The sequence below is a fragment of the Choloepus didactylus genome, chromosome 6 (assembly GCF_015220235.1).
Source record: "Choloepus didactylus isolate mChoDid1 chromosome 6, mChoDid1.pri, whole genome shotgun sequence".
Lineage (NCBI taxonomy): Eukaryota > Metazoa > Chordata > Mammalia > Pilosa > Megalonychidae > Choloepus > Choloepus didactylus.
In genome coordinates, this window is record NC_051312.1 from 126,344,656 (window position 1) to 126,358,196 (window position 13,541).

The 13,541-nt window shown below is 36.4% G+C and overlaps 1 protein-coding gene across 2 annotated transcripts in view; it reads right to left on the reverse strand.

The window, feature by feature from the left end:
• RDX (radixin) overlaps window positions 1-13,541 on the reverse strand; it is a 152,276-nt gene that overhangs the window by 106,073 nt on the left and 32,662 nt on the right. For both annotated transcript variants that reach the window (XM_037841375.1, XM_037841376.1), the window contains exon 3: window positions 840-923. In XM_037841375.1, the coding sequence (XP_037697303.1) occupies window positions 840-923 (84 nt within the window). The remainder of the gene's footprint in view (window positions 1-839; window positions 924-13,541) is intronic.

The following is a 13,541-nucleotide window of genomic DNA, read 5'->3' on the forward strand; positions in this document are numbered from 1 at the left end:
TTCCACCTACAGAAAATAAGATGCCCCTCTTCTGTGTTGCCATAACAATCATCATACTATTACTTATGTATGTGTCTGACTCCTCCCACCCCCATTCCATCTACTTTATGGGTTCATTGAGAAGAACAATGCCTCATATATCTTCTTTACTCCAGAGGGTGAATCAATGTCTGTCATATAACAGGCACCTAATGTTTGCTGAATTAACATATCATAATCTGCAAGGTGCAAGACCCAGGTTTCTCTTCTAACCAAGCATTATTCCCTCAAGACACTTCCCTCTGAGTCTTTGTTCCCTCTTTACCATCCACCAGCAATAATTACTTCCTAACATTTCCAATTATTAAAATTTTATCCTTCCTTCAAGGTACAAATCAAAAGCCTCCTCCAACACGCACTCCATGTGGAGTTATATTTCTGTGTCTAAATACCTACAGCAGTTCAGTTAAAACCTTCCTCTGGCACAGATGCAACCTGGCTGGTATTGCAGTTATTTTTAATACTATCATCTTTCCTAAAGAGTATATTCAAGGACTATATAGAATATATCTTTCTATCTCTTTTAGTTCCCATTACAATGACTTGCATAGCAGATGTTAAATACTTGTTTAATAATTATTTCTAAATGTTCTATTTTAGGAATTTTATTTTATTTTAGGAATGCAAAAGAATAAAGAATATCCCTACAGCTGTTCAAAATATCTGAACAGATACTGAAAAATCCCAAGTGCTACAATGCTGCATTAATAGTAAAGGTACAGGAAACCAAAGAAAGAAGGATGCAATAGCATCCACACTATGGAGTTAAAAAGTTGCATACTTCAAGTGGCTAAAGATACCTGGTCAAAAAGTTGTTTGCCTGTTGTATTGGGCTGAATAGCAAATTCCAGCTCAGCATCCATTGTAGTTACTCTTACATTGATCTGTAATGAAAACAAAAGGAATGATCAGCAGGAAAAAGAATATACTTACTAATTATTAGGAATTAGAGAAAAATTTTATCTCATTTATAAAATAAAGTAGTATAATATGCATGCTATAAAGAGCAACTCCAAAGTTGTAGTTAATATACTTTGCTAAAGTGATAAAGTTTATTTTAATCAAAAGATATCTCAAATATATTTGAAAAACAAAGAGCTTAGGATGCCCTGTTTTAAAAACATCTGTTGAATATTTAACATATACTAGAAACTAGGTCATGGGCTTTTCATATTTTCATTTATCCCTTGCAACAATACTAGGAGATATTATGCTCATTTGTATAGAACCTCAGAGTTTCCATTACTTGACCAAGGATACATGGATATCAAACAACAGAGCAGTTATTTAAACTGAGTTCTAACTCAAAATTCTTTGAATGCCATTCACTATCCCATATTCCTTTCAACACAAAAATCAGATGCTTAGCTTTATTCACTCTGCAAATGTATTCTTCAGTCACTTACAGGCCTATATTTACTAAAATGTTTTAAATACTAATTTTCTCATGTAATTACCTTTCTGCTTGGATATCTCAGCAAAAGCTTGTATCTAAACCAATATAATGTTTACTCCCAAGTCGCATCTTCACCTGGAATTCACCATGATGTAGTACAAATCTATTTTTTTTTTAACTTTAACTCACACTGCAAGAACTCAAAATCAGACTTCTCATTTCTAAACCTGACTTGAGTATTACTATACAGCTTAGTCATTTTTATAAATGACCTCTGCATATGTTGTAGCTTTTATCTGAAATACCCTCTCTGATGCAATCTTCAGATCAATCCTTCTTTAAAATAAGTATTATAAAATATTTGATACATACAAAACAATACATGTAACATATATAAATAATGAAGCATAACAAAATGAAACCCATAAACTCACCAACTTAATAACTAGAAATGAAAAATGCTGTTGCATAATCAGTGTATTCTTTGTTTGTGTCTGTGTACTTCCCTATCTGCATTTTGCAACCCGCACACACACACCAGAGGTAAGGTAATCACTAATCTGAATATTGTGTTTATCATCTCCTTGCCTTTAAAAAAAAAAAATTCTATCACAAATGTAGGTAAATGTAAACAAAATACTGTTTAGTTTTTCTTAATTATTAAGCTGTAATAAAACTGTGAGGTACCTACAGATAATGTCTTCTCTCTTGATTTGAATGATGGTTATTACACAGGTATATTCATTTTACAAAAAAATCATCAACTGCACACTTAAATTCTTTTAGGTATGTGTATTCTCTTCCAATAAAAAATCTTGAACAAAAATTCCATTACACTGTGGTTTGCTTTTTCACTGTTTCTAAGAATCATCCATGTTGTAAGTAGTTGCTATTCATTTTCACTGCTATACAATATTCTACAAGTGACTAGACAATAATTTATTTACCTATTTTCCTGTTAATGAACATTAAGTTGTTTCCAATTATTTGCTATTGACAACAATAATGTTATGAATATTCTTGTACATGTATCCTAGTGCATGTATGTCAAGAGTTTCTCTAGAAGTATATACTCAGAAGTAGAATACATGGGTGGCAGTATGCACACTTTCAACTTTACCATGTGATGCTGACCTGTCTTCCAATGTGACTGTTATCAAGCCTCCCAGCAGCGCATAAGAATTCCGGCTGATCTATATTCTCACCAACACTGAGTGCAATGAGATTTCTTTAAATGTCTGACAATCTAGTGGGTAAAAAAAATGATGCCTAAATGTGGTCTTAACATGCAAATCTCTGATTGCTAATAAGGTTGAGAACATTTTCACATGGGAGATATGCAGAAATCTAAGATGGCCGTCATTATCTCCAACCCCTGGTTGTTACTCCCATGATTGTGTCACATTACATGGCAAGAGGGATTTTGGAGATGTATTTAAGATGATTAATCAGACAATTTTAAAAAAGATAACATGGGTGGGTCCAAGTTAATCACATGAGCCCTTTAAAAGCAGACAGTTTTCTCCAACTGGTTGTGAAAAAGGTCAAAGATTCCAAAATGTAAGAGAAATTTGACATGAGGGTCTCTGTTGCTGAACTGGAAGGGGGCATGGGGACATGGGAGGGACCTTTCAGAGCCTACACTGGTCCCTGGCCAACAGCCAGCAAGAAAATGGGGACTACATCCTTCATTAAAGAAAGATGGAACATTGCCACAAGGAAATGAATTCAACCAATAAAAGGAATAGTTTGGAAAAAGAACCTGTGCTCCAGACAGGAATGCAGATAGCCAATACCTTGATTTCAGCCTTGGGAAACCCTGAACAGAGGACCAGCCACACCATCCTAGATTTCTAACTTACAGAATTGTGAGATAATAAATGGATGCTGTTTTAAACCACTAAGTTAGTGGTAATTTGTTATGGAGCAACAGAAAACTAATACAATATGTTTACTGACTACTCAGTATTCTAGTCTTTGAAATGTCTCTTCATGTCTATTACCTATTTTTCTGTTGGGGTGTTTGCTTTTTCTTACTTATATGTATGAGATCTTCATATATTCCAGATAATAATCCTTTGTCAGTTATTCGTGATAGAAAAATCTTTCTCCCCGTTTGTGGTTTGTCTTTTACCTTCTTCATGATAAACAGATATCCTTAATTTTAATGTAACTGAACTCATCAATGTTTTACAAATGGGTATTAATTTCTTGCCATATTTAAAAAATCCTTTTCCTAACATGCAGTCAAAAAGACATTCTTGACTTCCGGAATAAGGAGGTTAGGAGAGATGGCAAAAACAACAGTGCCATGAAAAATACTAGATAAAAGCCAGAAAGTGACCCACAACACCAGTTCCAGCGATGCACCAGCTGGACAAGGTCAGCTAGATCCACAGGGACCATGCACTTGGTGAAACCGGGAGTCTGCGTTCTGAAACAAGTGAGTAAGCCTGCTGAATATCCGGCACCCATGCTGTGGTGTGGGGAAACCATGGGTTGGCGTTTGGAATCAGACTAGTTCTTTTTTCAAAAACCCACAAGCGGCTGCAGATACGGCAGCAAGAACCGCACAGTGAAGCGTGGTAGGAAAGGGCTGTGCAAATGCCTCAACATCTGGCGTGGACAATAGCCTTTCGCGCACCTGTTGCTAACTGTCTTGGAGCCAGGCAGGCAGAGGTTAGCCAAAAGGGGAAAATAACCACGTAGCTTATAGCCATCTTCCCAGCAGGCTGGGAACGCTCCTGCCCAGGGCCGGAGCCGCAGCCCAGAGCTGCACCAAAAATCCCACTGTGACGGTTAAGTGTTTCCAGCATCACGCACACAAGCCACAATATCAGGCATGGACAATAGCCTTTCATGCACCTACAGCTAACTGTCCCAAAGCTGGGAAGGCGGAGCTGTGTGAAAAGGGGGAAATTAACATTCCCCATACAGCCATCCTTTCAGCAGGCTGGGAACACCCCTACACGGCCCAGCAGCCAAGAACGTCCCTTGTGGGACGGCGCACACCTGTGACATAGCACAGCCTTCCCTCAGCTGTGGGAGGACACAGTTTGGAAGAGGGACCCACTCGGAAATCCCAGGGACTTGTGCCAATACCAAGGACTTGTGCGTCAGTGGCAGAGACAATCTGTGGCAAGACTGAACCGAAGGATTAGACTCTTGCTACAGCCTTAAATCTCCAGAACACTTGGGAGGTTTGATTACTAAAGCCGCCCTCCCTCCTTAACTGCTCAGACACATGCCACACATTCAGGGCGGACAGTACTAACAACATACCCAAACTTGGTGCACCAACTGGACCCCCACAAGGATCAGACCCCCACACAACACAAAAACAAAGTTGGGGAGAACTGCCTTGAGGGGAATAGGTGGCTCGTGGATACCACCTGCTGGTCAGTGAGAGAAAGTGTGCGCCACCAAGCTGTAGATCTGACAAATTAGAGATTAGATTTTGAATTAGCCTACATATTCTAAAACAACCCTATCAAGTTAACCAAATGCCAAGAGGCCAAAAACAACAGAAAATGTTAAATCATATGAAGAAATCAGACGATATGGATAACCCAAACCCAAACACCCAAATCAAAAGATGAGAGGAGACTCAGTACTCGGAGCAATTAATCAAAGAACTAAAGATAAACAGCAAGAGCATGGCACAGGATATAAAGGACAAGAAGAAGACTCTAGAAGAGCATAAAGACGAAACTGCAAGAGTCAATTAAAAAAAACAGATCATCTTATGGAAATAAAAGCAACTGTTGATCAAGTTAAAAACGTTCTGGATACTCATAGTACAAGACTAGAGGAAGCTGAACAATGAATCAGTGACCTGGAGGATGACAAAACAGAAAATGAAAGAACAAAAGAAAGAATGGGGAGAAAAACTGAAACAATCGAAAAGGACCTCAGAGATATGATAGATAAAATAAAATGACAAACATAAGACTCATTGGTGTCCCAGAAGGGGAAGAGAAGGGTAAAGGTCTAGAAAGAGTATTCAAAGAAATAGTTGAGGAAAACTCCCCAAACATTCTACACAATATAAATACACAAAGCATAAATGCCCAGCAAACTCCAACTAGAATAAATCCAAATAAACCCACTCTGAGACATATTCTGATCAGACTGTCAAATACTGAAGAGAAGGAACAAGTTTTGAAAGCAGCAAGAGAAAAGCAATTCACCACACACAAAGGAAACAACATAAGACTAAGTAGTGACTACTAAGCAGCCACCAGGAAGGCGAGAAGGCAGTGGCATGACATATTTAAAATTCTGAGAAAGAAAAATTGCCAACCAAGAATTCTTTACCCAGCAAAACTCTCCTTCAAATTTGAGGGAGAGCTTAAATTTTTCACAAATACCAAGAAATTTTGCTAGTAAAAGACCTGCCCTACTTCAGATACTAAAGGGAGCCCTACCAACAGAGAAAAAAAGAAAAGAGATATGGAGAAAGCTTCAGTACTAAAGAGATTCAATATTGGTTCATTAAAGAACAGTAAGAGAGAGAGAGAAAAAATATATCTGACAAACATAAACCAAAGGATAGGATGGCTGATTCAAGAAATGCCTTCATAGTAAGAATGCTGAATGTAAATGGATTAAACTCCCCAATTAAAAGACACAGATTGGCAGAATGGATCAAAAAAATATGAACTATCAATATGTTGCATAAAAGAGATAATCTTCGACACAGGGACACAAAGAAACTGAAAGTGAAAGGATGGAAAGAATATTTCATGCAAGCTACAGCCAGAAGAAAGCAGGAGTAGCAATATTAATCTCAGATAAAATAGACTTTAAATGCAAGGATGTTATGAGAGACAAAGAAGGCCACTACATACTAATAAAAGGGGTAATTCAACAAGAAGAAATAACAATCCATAAATGTTTATGCACCCAATCATGATGCCACAAAATACATGAGACAAACACTGGCAAAACTAAAAGAAGCAATAGATGTTTCCACAATAATTCTGGGAGACTTCAACACATCACTCTCTCCTATAGATCAACCAGACAGAAGGCCAATAAGGAAACTGAAAAACTAAATAATCTGATAAATGAATTGGATTGAACAGACATATATAGAACATTACATTCCAGATCACCAGGATATACATTCTTCTCTAGTGCTCATGGAACTTTCTCCAGAACATAAAACATAAAACAAGCCTCAATAAATTTTTAAAAAATGAAATTATTCAAAGCACATTCTCTGATCACAATGGAATAGAATCAGAAGTCAATAACCATCAGAGACTTAGAAAATTCACAAATATCTGGAGGCTAAACAACACACTCCTTAACAATCAGCGAGTTAAAGAAGAAATAGCAAGAGAAATTGCTAAATATATAGAAACAAATGAAAATGAGAACACAACATATCAAAACCTATGGGATGCAGCAAAAGCGGTACTGAGGGGGACGTTTATAGCACTAAACGCACACATCAAAAAGGAAGAAAGAGCTAAAATCATAGAACTAATGGAGAAACTGAAGAAGCTAGAAAATGAACAGCAAACTAATCCTAAACCAAGTAGAAGAAAAGAAATAACAAGTATTAAAACAGAAATAAATGACATAAAGGACAAAAAAAAACAATAGAGAGAATAAATAACACCAACAGCTGGTTCTTTGAGAAAATCAACAAGATTGACAAGCCCCTAGCTAGACTGACAAAATCAAAAAGAGAGAAGACCCATATAAACAAAATAATAAACGAGAAAGGTGACATTACTGTCGATCCCAAAGAAATTAAAAAAAGTATAACAGGATACTATGAACAACTGTATGCCAACAAACTGGATAATGTAGAGGAAATGGACAATTTCCTGGAAACATATGAACAACCTAGACTGACCAGAGAAGAAACAGAAGACCCCAACCAACCAATCACAAGCAAAGAGATCCAATCAGTCATCAAAAAGCTTGAATAAATGCCCAGGGCCAGACGGCTTCACAGGGGAATTCTACCAAACTTTCCAGAGAGAACTGAAACCAATCTTACTTAAACTCTTTCAAAACATTGAAGAAAATGGAACACTACCGAACTCATTTTATGAAGCTAACATCAATCTAATACCAAACCAGGCAAAGATGCCACAAAAAAGGAAAACTACAGGCCAATCTCCCTAATGAATATAGATGCAAAAATTCTCAACAAAATACTTGCAAATCAAATCCAAAGACACATTAAGAAAATCGTACACCATTACCAAGTGGGGTTCATTCCAGGCATGCAAGGATGGTTCAACATAAGAAAATCAATCAATGTATTATAACACTTTAACAAATCAAAAGGGAAAAATCAAAGGATCATCTCAATAGATGCTGAAAAAGGATACAACAAAATCCAACATCACTTTTTGATAAAAACACTTCAAAAGGTAGGAATTGAAGGAAACTTCCTCAATATGATAAAGAGCATATATGAAAAACCCACAGCCAGCATAGTACTCAATGGTGAGAGACTGAAAGCCTTCCCTCTAAGATCAGGAACAAGACAAGGATGCCCGCTGTCACCACTGTTATTCAACATTGTGCTGGAAGTGCTAGCCAGGGCAATCCGGCAAGACAAAGAAATAAAAGGCATCCAAATTGGAAAAGAAGAAGTAAAACTGTCATTGTTTGCAGATGATATGATCTTACATCTGGAAAACCCTGAGAAATCGACGATACAGCTACTAGATCTAATAAACAAATTTAGCAAAGTAGCAGGATACAAGATTAATGCACATAAGTCAGTAGTGTTTCTATAGGCTAGAAATGCACAAACTGAAGAGACACTCAAGAAAAAGATACCATTTTCAATAGCAACTAAAAAAATCAAGTACCTAGGAATAAACTTAACCAAAGATGTAAAAGACCTATACAAAGAAAACTACCTAACTTACTAAAAGAAATAGAAGGGGACCTTAAAAGATGGAAAAATATTCCATGTTCATGGATAGGAAAGCTAAATGTCATTAAGATGTCAATTCTACCCAAACTCATCTACAGATTCTATGCAATCCCAATCAAAATTCCAACAACCTACCTTGCAGACTTGGAAAAACTAGTCATCAAATTTATTTGGAAAGCGAAGATGACTCAAATTGCTAAAAACACTCTAAAAAAGAAAAACAAAGTGGGAGGACTTACACTCCCTGACTTTGAAGCTTACTATAAAGTCACAGTAGTCAAAACAGCATGGTACTGGTACAAAGATAGATATATCAATCAATGGAATCGATTTAGCGATAGACCCCCACATGTACGGCCGACTGATCTTTGATAAGGCCCCCAAAGCCACTGAACTGGGACATAACAGTCTTTTCAACAAATGGGGCTGGGAGAGTTAGATATCCATATCCAAAAGAATGAAAGAGGACGCCTACACAAAAATTAACTCAAAGCGGATCAAAGACCTCAATATAAACGACAGTACCATAAAACTCCTAGAAGATAATATAGAGAGACATCTTCAAGACCTTGTGTTAGGAGGTCACTTTCTAGATGTTACACCCAAAGCACAAGCAACAAAGGAAAAAATAGATAAATGGGAACTCCTCAAGCTTAGAAGTTTCTGTACCTCAAAGGAATTTGTCAAAAAGGTGAAGAGGCAGCCAACTCAATGGGAAAAAATTTTTGGAAACCATGTATCTGACAAAAGACTGATATCTTGCATATATAAAGAAATCCTACAACTCAATGACAATAGTACAGACAGCCCAATTATAAAATGGGCAAAAGATAGGAAGAGACAGTTCTCTGAAAGGGAAATACAAATGGCCAAAAAAAAACCCATGAAAAAACGTTCAGCTTCACTAGCTATTATAGAGATGCAAATTAAGACCACAACGAGGTACCACCTCACACCAATTAGAATGGCTGCCATTAAACAAACAGGAAACTACAAATGCTGGAGAGGATGTGGAGAAATGGGAACTCTTATTCATTGTTGGTGGGACTGTATAACGGTTCAGCCACTCTGGAATTCAGTCTGGCAGTTCCTTAGAAAACTAGATATAGAGTTACCCTTCAATCCAGCGATGGCACTTCTCGGTATACACCGGAAGATCTGAAAGCAGTGATGCGAACAGGTATCTGCACGCCAATGTTCACAGCAGCATTATTCACAATTGCCAAGAGATGGAAACAACGCAAATGTCCTTCAACAGATGAGTGGATAAATAAAATGTGGTATATACACACAATAGAATACTATGCAGCAGTAAGAAGGAACGATGTCGTGAAACATGAGACAACTTGGATGACCCTTAAAGACATAATGCTGAGCAAAATAAGCCAGGCACAAAAAGAGAAATACTATATGGTACCACTACTGTGAACACTGCTGAGGGAGAATGCATGGGATGTTGGGCTTCCCCACCTCGATGGTTACTGATGTGCTTACAGACATTGGGGACTGGTGGTTTGATGGGCTGAGCCCTCAATCACGGGAATTGCCCTTGGGAAGACTGTTACTGCAAAGAAGAGGCTAGGCCTGCTGATAACTGTGCCTATGTGTCTCATCCTGAATGCCTCTTTGTTGCTCAGATATGGCCCTCTCTCTCTAGCTAAGCCAACTCGGCAGATGAAAATCACTGCCCTCCCCCATATGTGGAATCTGACACCCAGGGGTGTAAATTCCCCTGGCAACGTGGAATATGACCCCTGGGCAGGAATCTGGACCCAGCATTGTGGGATGGAGAATATCTTCTTGACCAAAAGGGGGATGTGAAATGAAATGAAATAAGTTTCAGTGGCTGAGAGATTCCAAAAGGAGCTGAGAGGTCACTCTGGTGGGCCACTCTTACGCATAATATAGAAAACCCTTTTTAGGTTCTAATGAATTGAAAGAGTTAGCAGTAAATACCTGAAACTATCAAACTACAACCCAGAACCCTTGAATCTTGAAGACGATCGTATAAAAATGTAGCTTATGAGGGGTGACAATGTGATTGGGAAAGCCATGTGGATCACATTCCCCTTTGTCCAGTGTATGGATGGATGAGTATAAAAACAGGCGGGGGGGGGGAGCACCCAGTGATCTTTTTTACTTTAATTGTTCTTTTTCACTTTAACTTTTATTCTTATTACTTTTGTGTGTGTGGCAATGAAAATGTTCAAAAATTAAAAATTAATTTTGGTGATAGAAACACAACTGATGGTACGCTTTGTATGACTGTATAGTATGTGAATATATCTCAATAAAATTGAATTGTTTAAAAAAAGAGACATTCTTATATTTCCCACTATGCATTTTAAAGTTTTGGTTTTTTTGGAACTTGTCTTCAATCCATTAAGATTTGATTTTGCTTATGATGTGAGGTAGAGGTCTAATTTCATTTTTTAATCTTCATATGGATAATGATATGGGGATTTAAAAACCCAAACATGATTAACTGATTAGTTCATTCACTCCTCAAAGACTGCTCCATCATAAATCAAGTGCCTATATATATAAATTCTGTTCACTGGTCAATTTACCTATTCAGCCAACACCACACTGTCCTAATTACTGTATCTTTAAATAAGTCTTGAAATCTGATAGGTCAAGTCCCCCCTCATTATTCTTCGGAACTGTTTTGGCTATGCTTGGGTCTTTTTTCTTGCTCTTGGCTCCATATAAAATTGTAAAATTTTCAAAATAACCCACATCCATTATCATGTAAATTTGAACTACACTGAATTCATGAGTGTCTTGGAATGAGGAATGACATCTTTTTAATACTGCTGCTTACCATCAATATCTCTGGTTCTCTTTGTGCATTAATTTAGGTGTTCTTTGATGTCTGTGAAAAAATGTTAATAATTTTCTCCACAAAAATCATATTAATCATTTCCTTGATATTTTTCCCCCAGATCCCTGATTATGTAGCTATTGTACATACAAGTTCATAGTTCCAAATGCACAATTCTAACATCCTAAAAGCATCGAAAACTAAAGTTTACTAGTAAATTTTGAGCAAAAGCCTGGCATGAGGTAATGAAAGACTATCTAGAGAATTTATCCCATTTCATATGAATATTCACACAATTTATACTAATCTATAGAAATGTTGAGGTAATGTCCCAAATCTTAATGGAAGTTTCATGATATAATGTATATTAACCTTTCTCAACTAAAAAAAAATTCTGAATTCTGAAACTCATCTAGGTTCCAGGTTTTCAAATATAAGGGCTGTGAATCTGGTGTAGTATCTTTCCAAAACTGTTGTTTTTGCTTCTACATAAAAATGCAATGGATTTTTATACTGATCCTGTTACCATTTCCCTTGTCAACTGTTATAATGGGCCTGTACATCTCTGTATTTATTAAACCAGACATCAGCAAAATTTTTCTATAAAGGACCAAACAGTAAATATTTTAGGCTTTGCTGACCCTACAGTCTAGTCTCTGCTGCATCTACTCAACTGTTTAACTGACAGAACAGAAAAGCAGCCATAGATAATAAGCACATGAAGGTACTTTATTCCAATAAAATCTTATGGACACTGAAATTTCAATTTCATATCATTGTCATGTTTCATGAGATATTCTTTCTTCTGATTTTTTTTCAACCATTTAAAATACAAAACCTATTCTTAATTTGTACACTACACAAAAAACAGGCAGCTGGCTGGATTTGTCCTGTACGCCATAACTTGCCATCCCCTGACATAAACAATCTTAACATCTTCAAATAGTGTTTCTTGTTTCTCCTTTCCCGGTTCTTAAGCTTTTGGTTTTTCTTCCTCAACACATTTTCCTGTTCAATGTTGAGTAGAAGTAATAGTGAGCATCTTTGTCTTGGTCCTGATTTTAAAAGGAATACTGCCACTCTTAAGCACATTAACAATAGTTCTTGCTATGGGTTTCCTTCTATACCTAGTTTAAGAAGTGTTGGTTTTTAATTTTTAAATCATGTATAGCTGTCAAATTTAGCAACTGCTTTTTCTGAATTAATCATGATTTTTGTTTAATCCCCAAAATCAAAAAGAATTATAGCTAGGCACATGGCAAGCAAGTTAGAATACCTTTCTCAGAATCTCTTGCAATTAGGTATGGCCATGTGACTAAGTAGTGACCAAAAGGATATGAGCAGAAGTCATGTAAGCCACTTCTGGGCACAGGCATAAATAGTAAGCATGCTTTCCTTGGCTCAATCCCACCACCCTGCTGGCTGGCACCCAGACACGGCAGTAGCTTATCATCAACTAGAGAAATTATAATATTGCCCTAGGTGGAAGTTCTGAAACTTCTTGGTCTCAGGATCCCTTTACATCTTAAAAATTACTAACCACCCAAAAAGTTTTTATTTATATTGTTTATATTTATCAATATTTATACCACACTAGAAATTAAAACAGAAAATTTTAAAATATTCATTTAAATATAATAATAAGCCTATTATATGTAATATAAATAACTATGAAAAATAAAAATTTTACTTATAAACATAATGTTTAATGAAAAAGTGCTATAAGGTACCTTTTGAAAGGCTGTCATTTGGTCCTAACAGTAATTCTTTGAGGTAATCAAAGCACTTGTTATCAAATCAAATTTATTTTATAATCAAAAAAATAGGTTTATAGAAGTTATGACTTGACCCAGATTACATATCTACTTAGTATAAAGCTGGGCCAACAGGATCACTGCAAAACATAGAGACCAAATTAAATTTCTCCAATCCCTGTACTTCGGAAAAAATGAACTTTCTTTCCTTTACTTTTTTATTGGGAGGGAGGGGGTAGTGGAAAGGAAGGGGTGACTATATCCTGACCTAAAAAGTATAAAGGGAAAATACAAAAACACATCACTATTAGTATCTTAAAATATTTTCTTCCAGAATTTTTAATGTATTAACAACAAGCATAACTGATATCCAATTATTCATACAATTTTGAATCCTCTTACTCTAAGGAACACTAAAGAACTGTCCTCCATTTAATTATATCTGCAAAAGGTTTTCCAGAGTAGTTCAAATGTTCACATTCCTACCATCAATATATTAAAAGTTTCAGTTGCTCCATGTCCCTACTGACACTTGGAATTATGATTGTTTAAAATTTTAGCCCTTCTAAAATTTTAGAAGGGTATCAAGTAGTGTCTCATTGTAGTTTTAATTTGTAT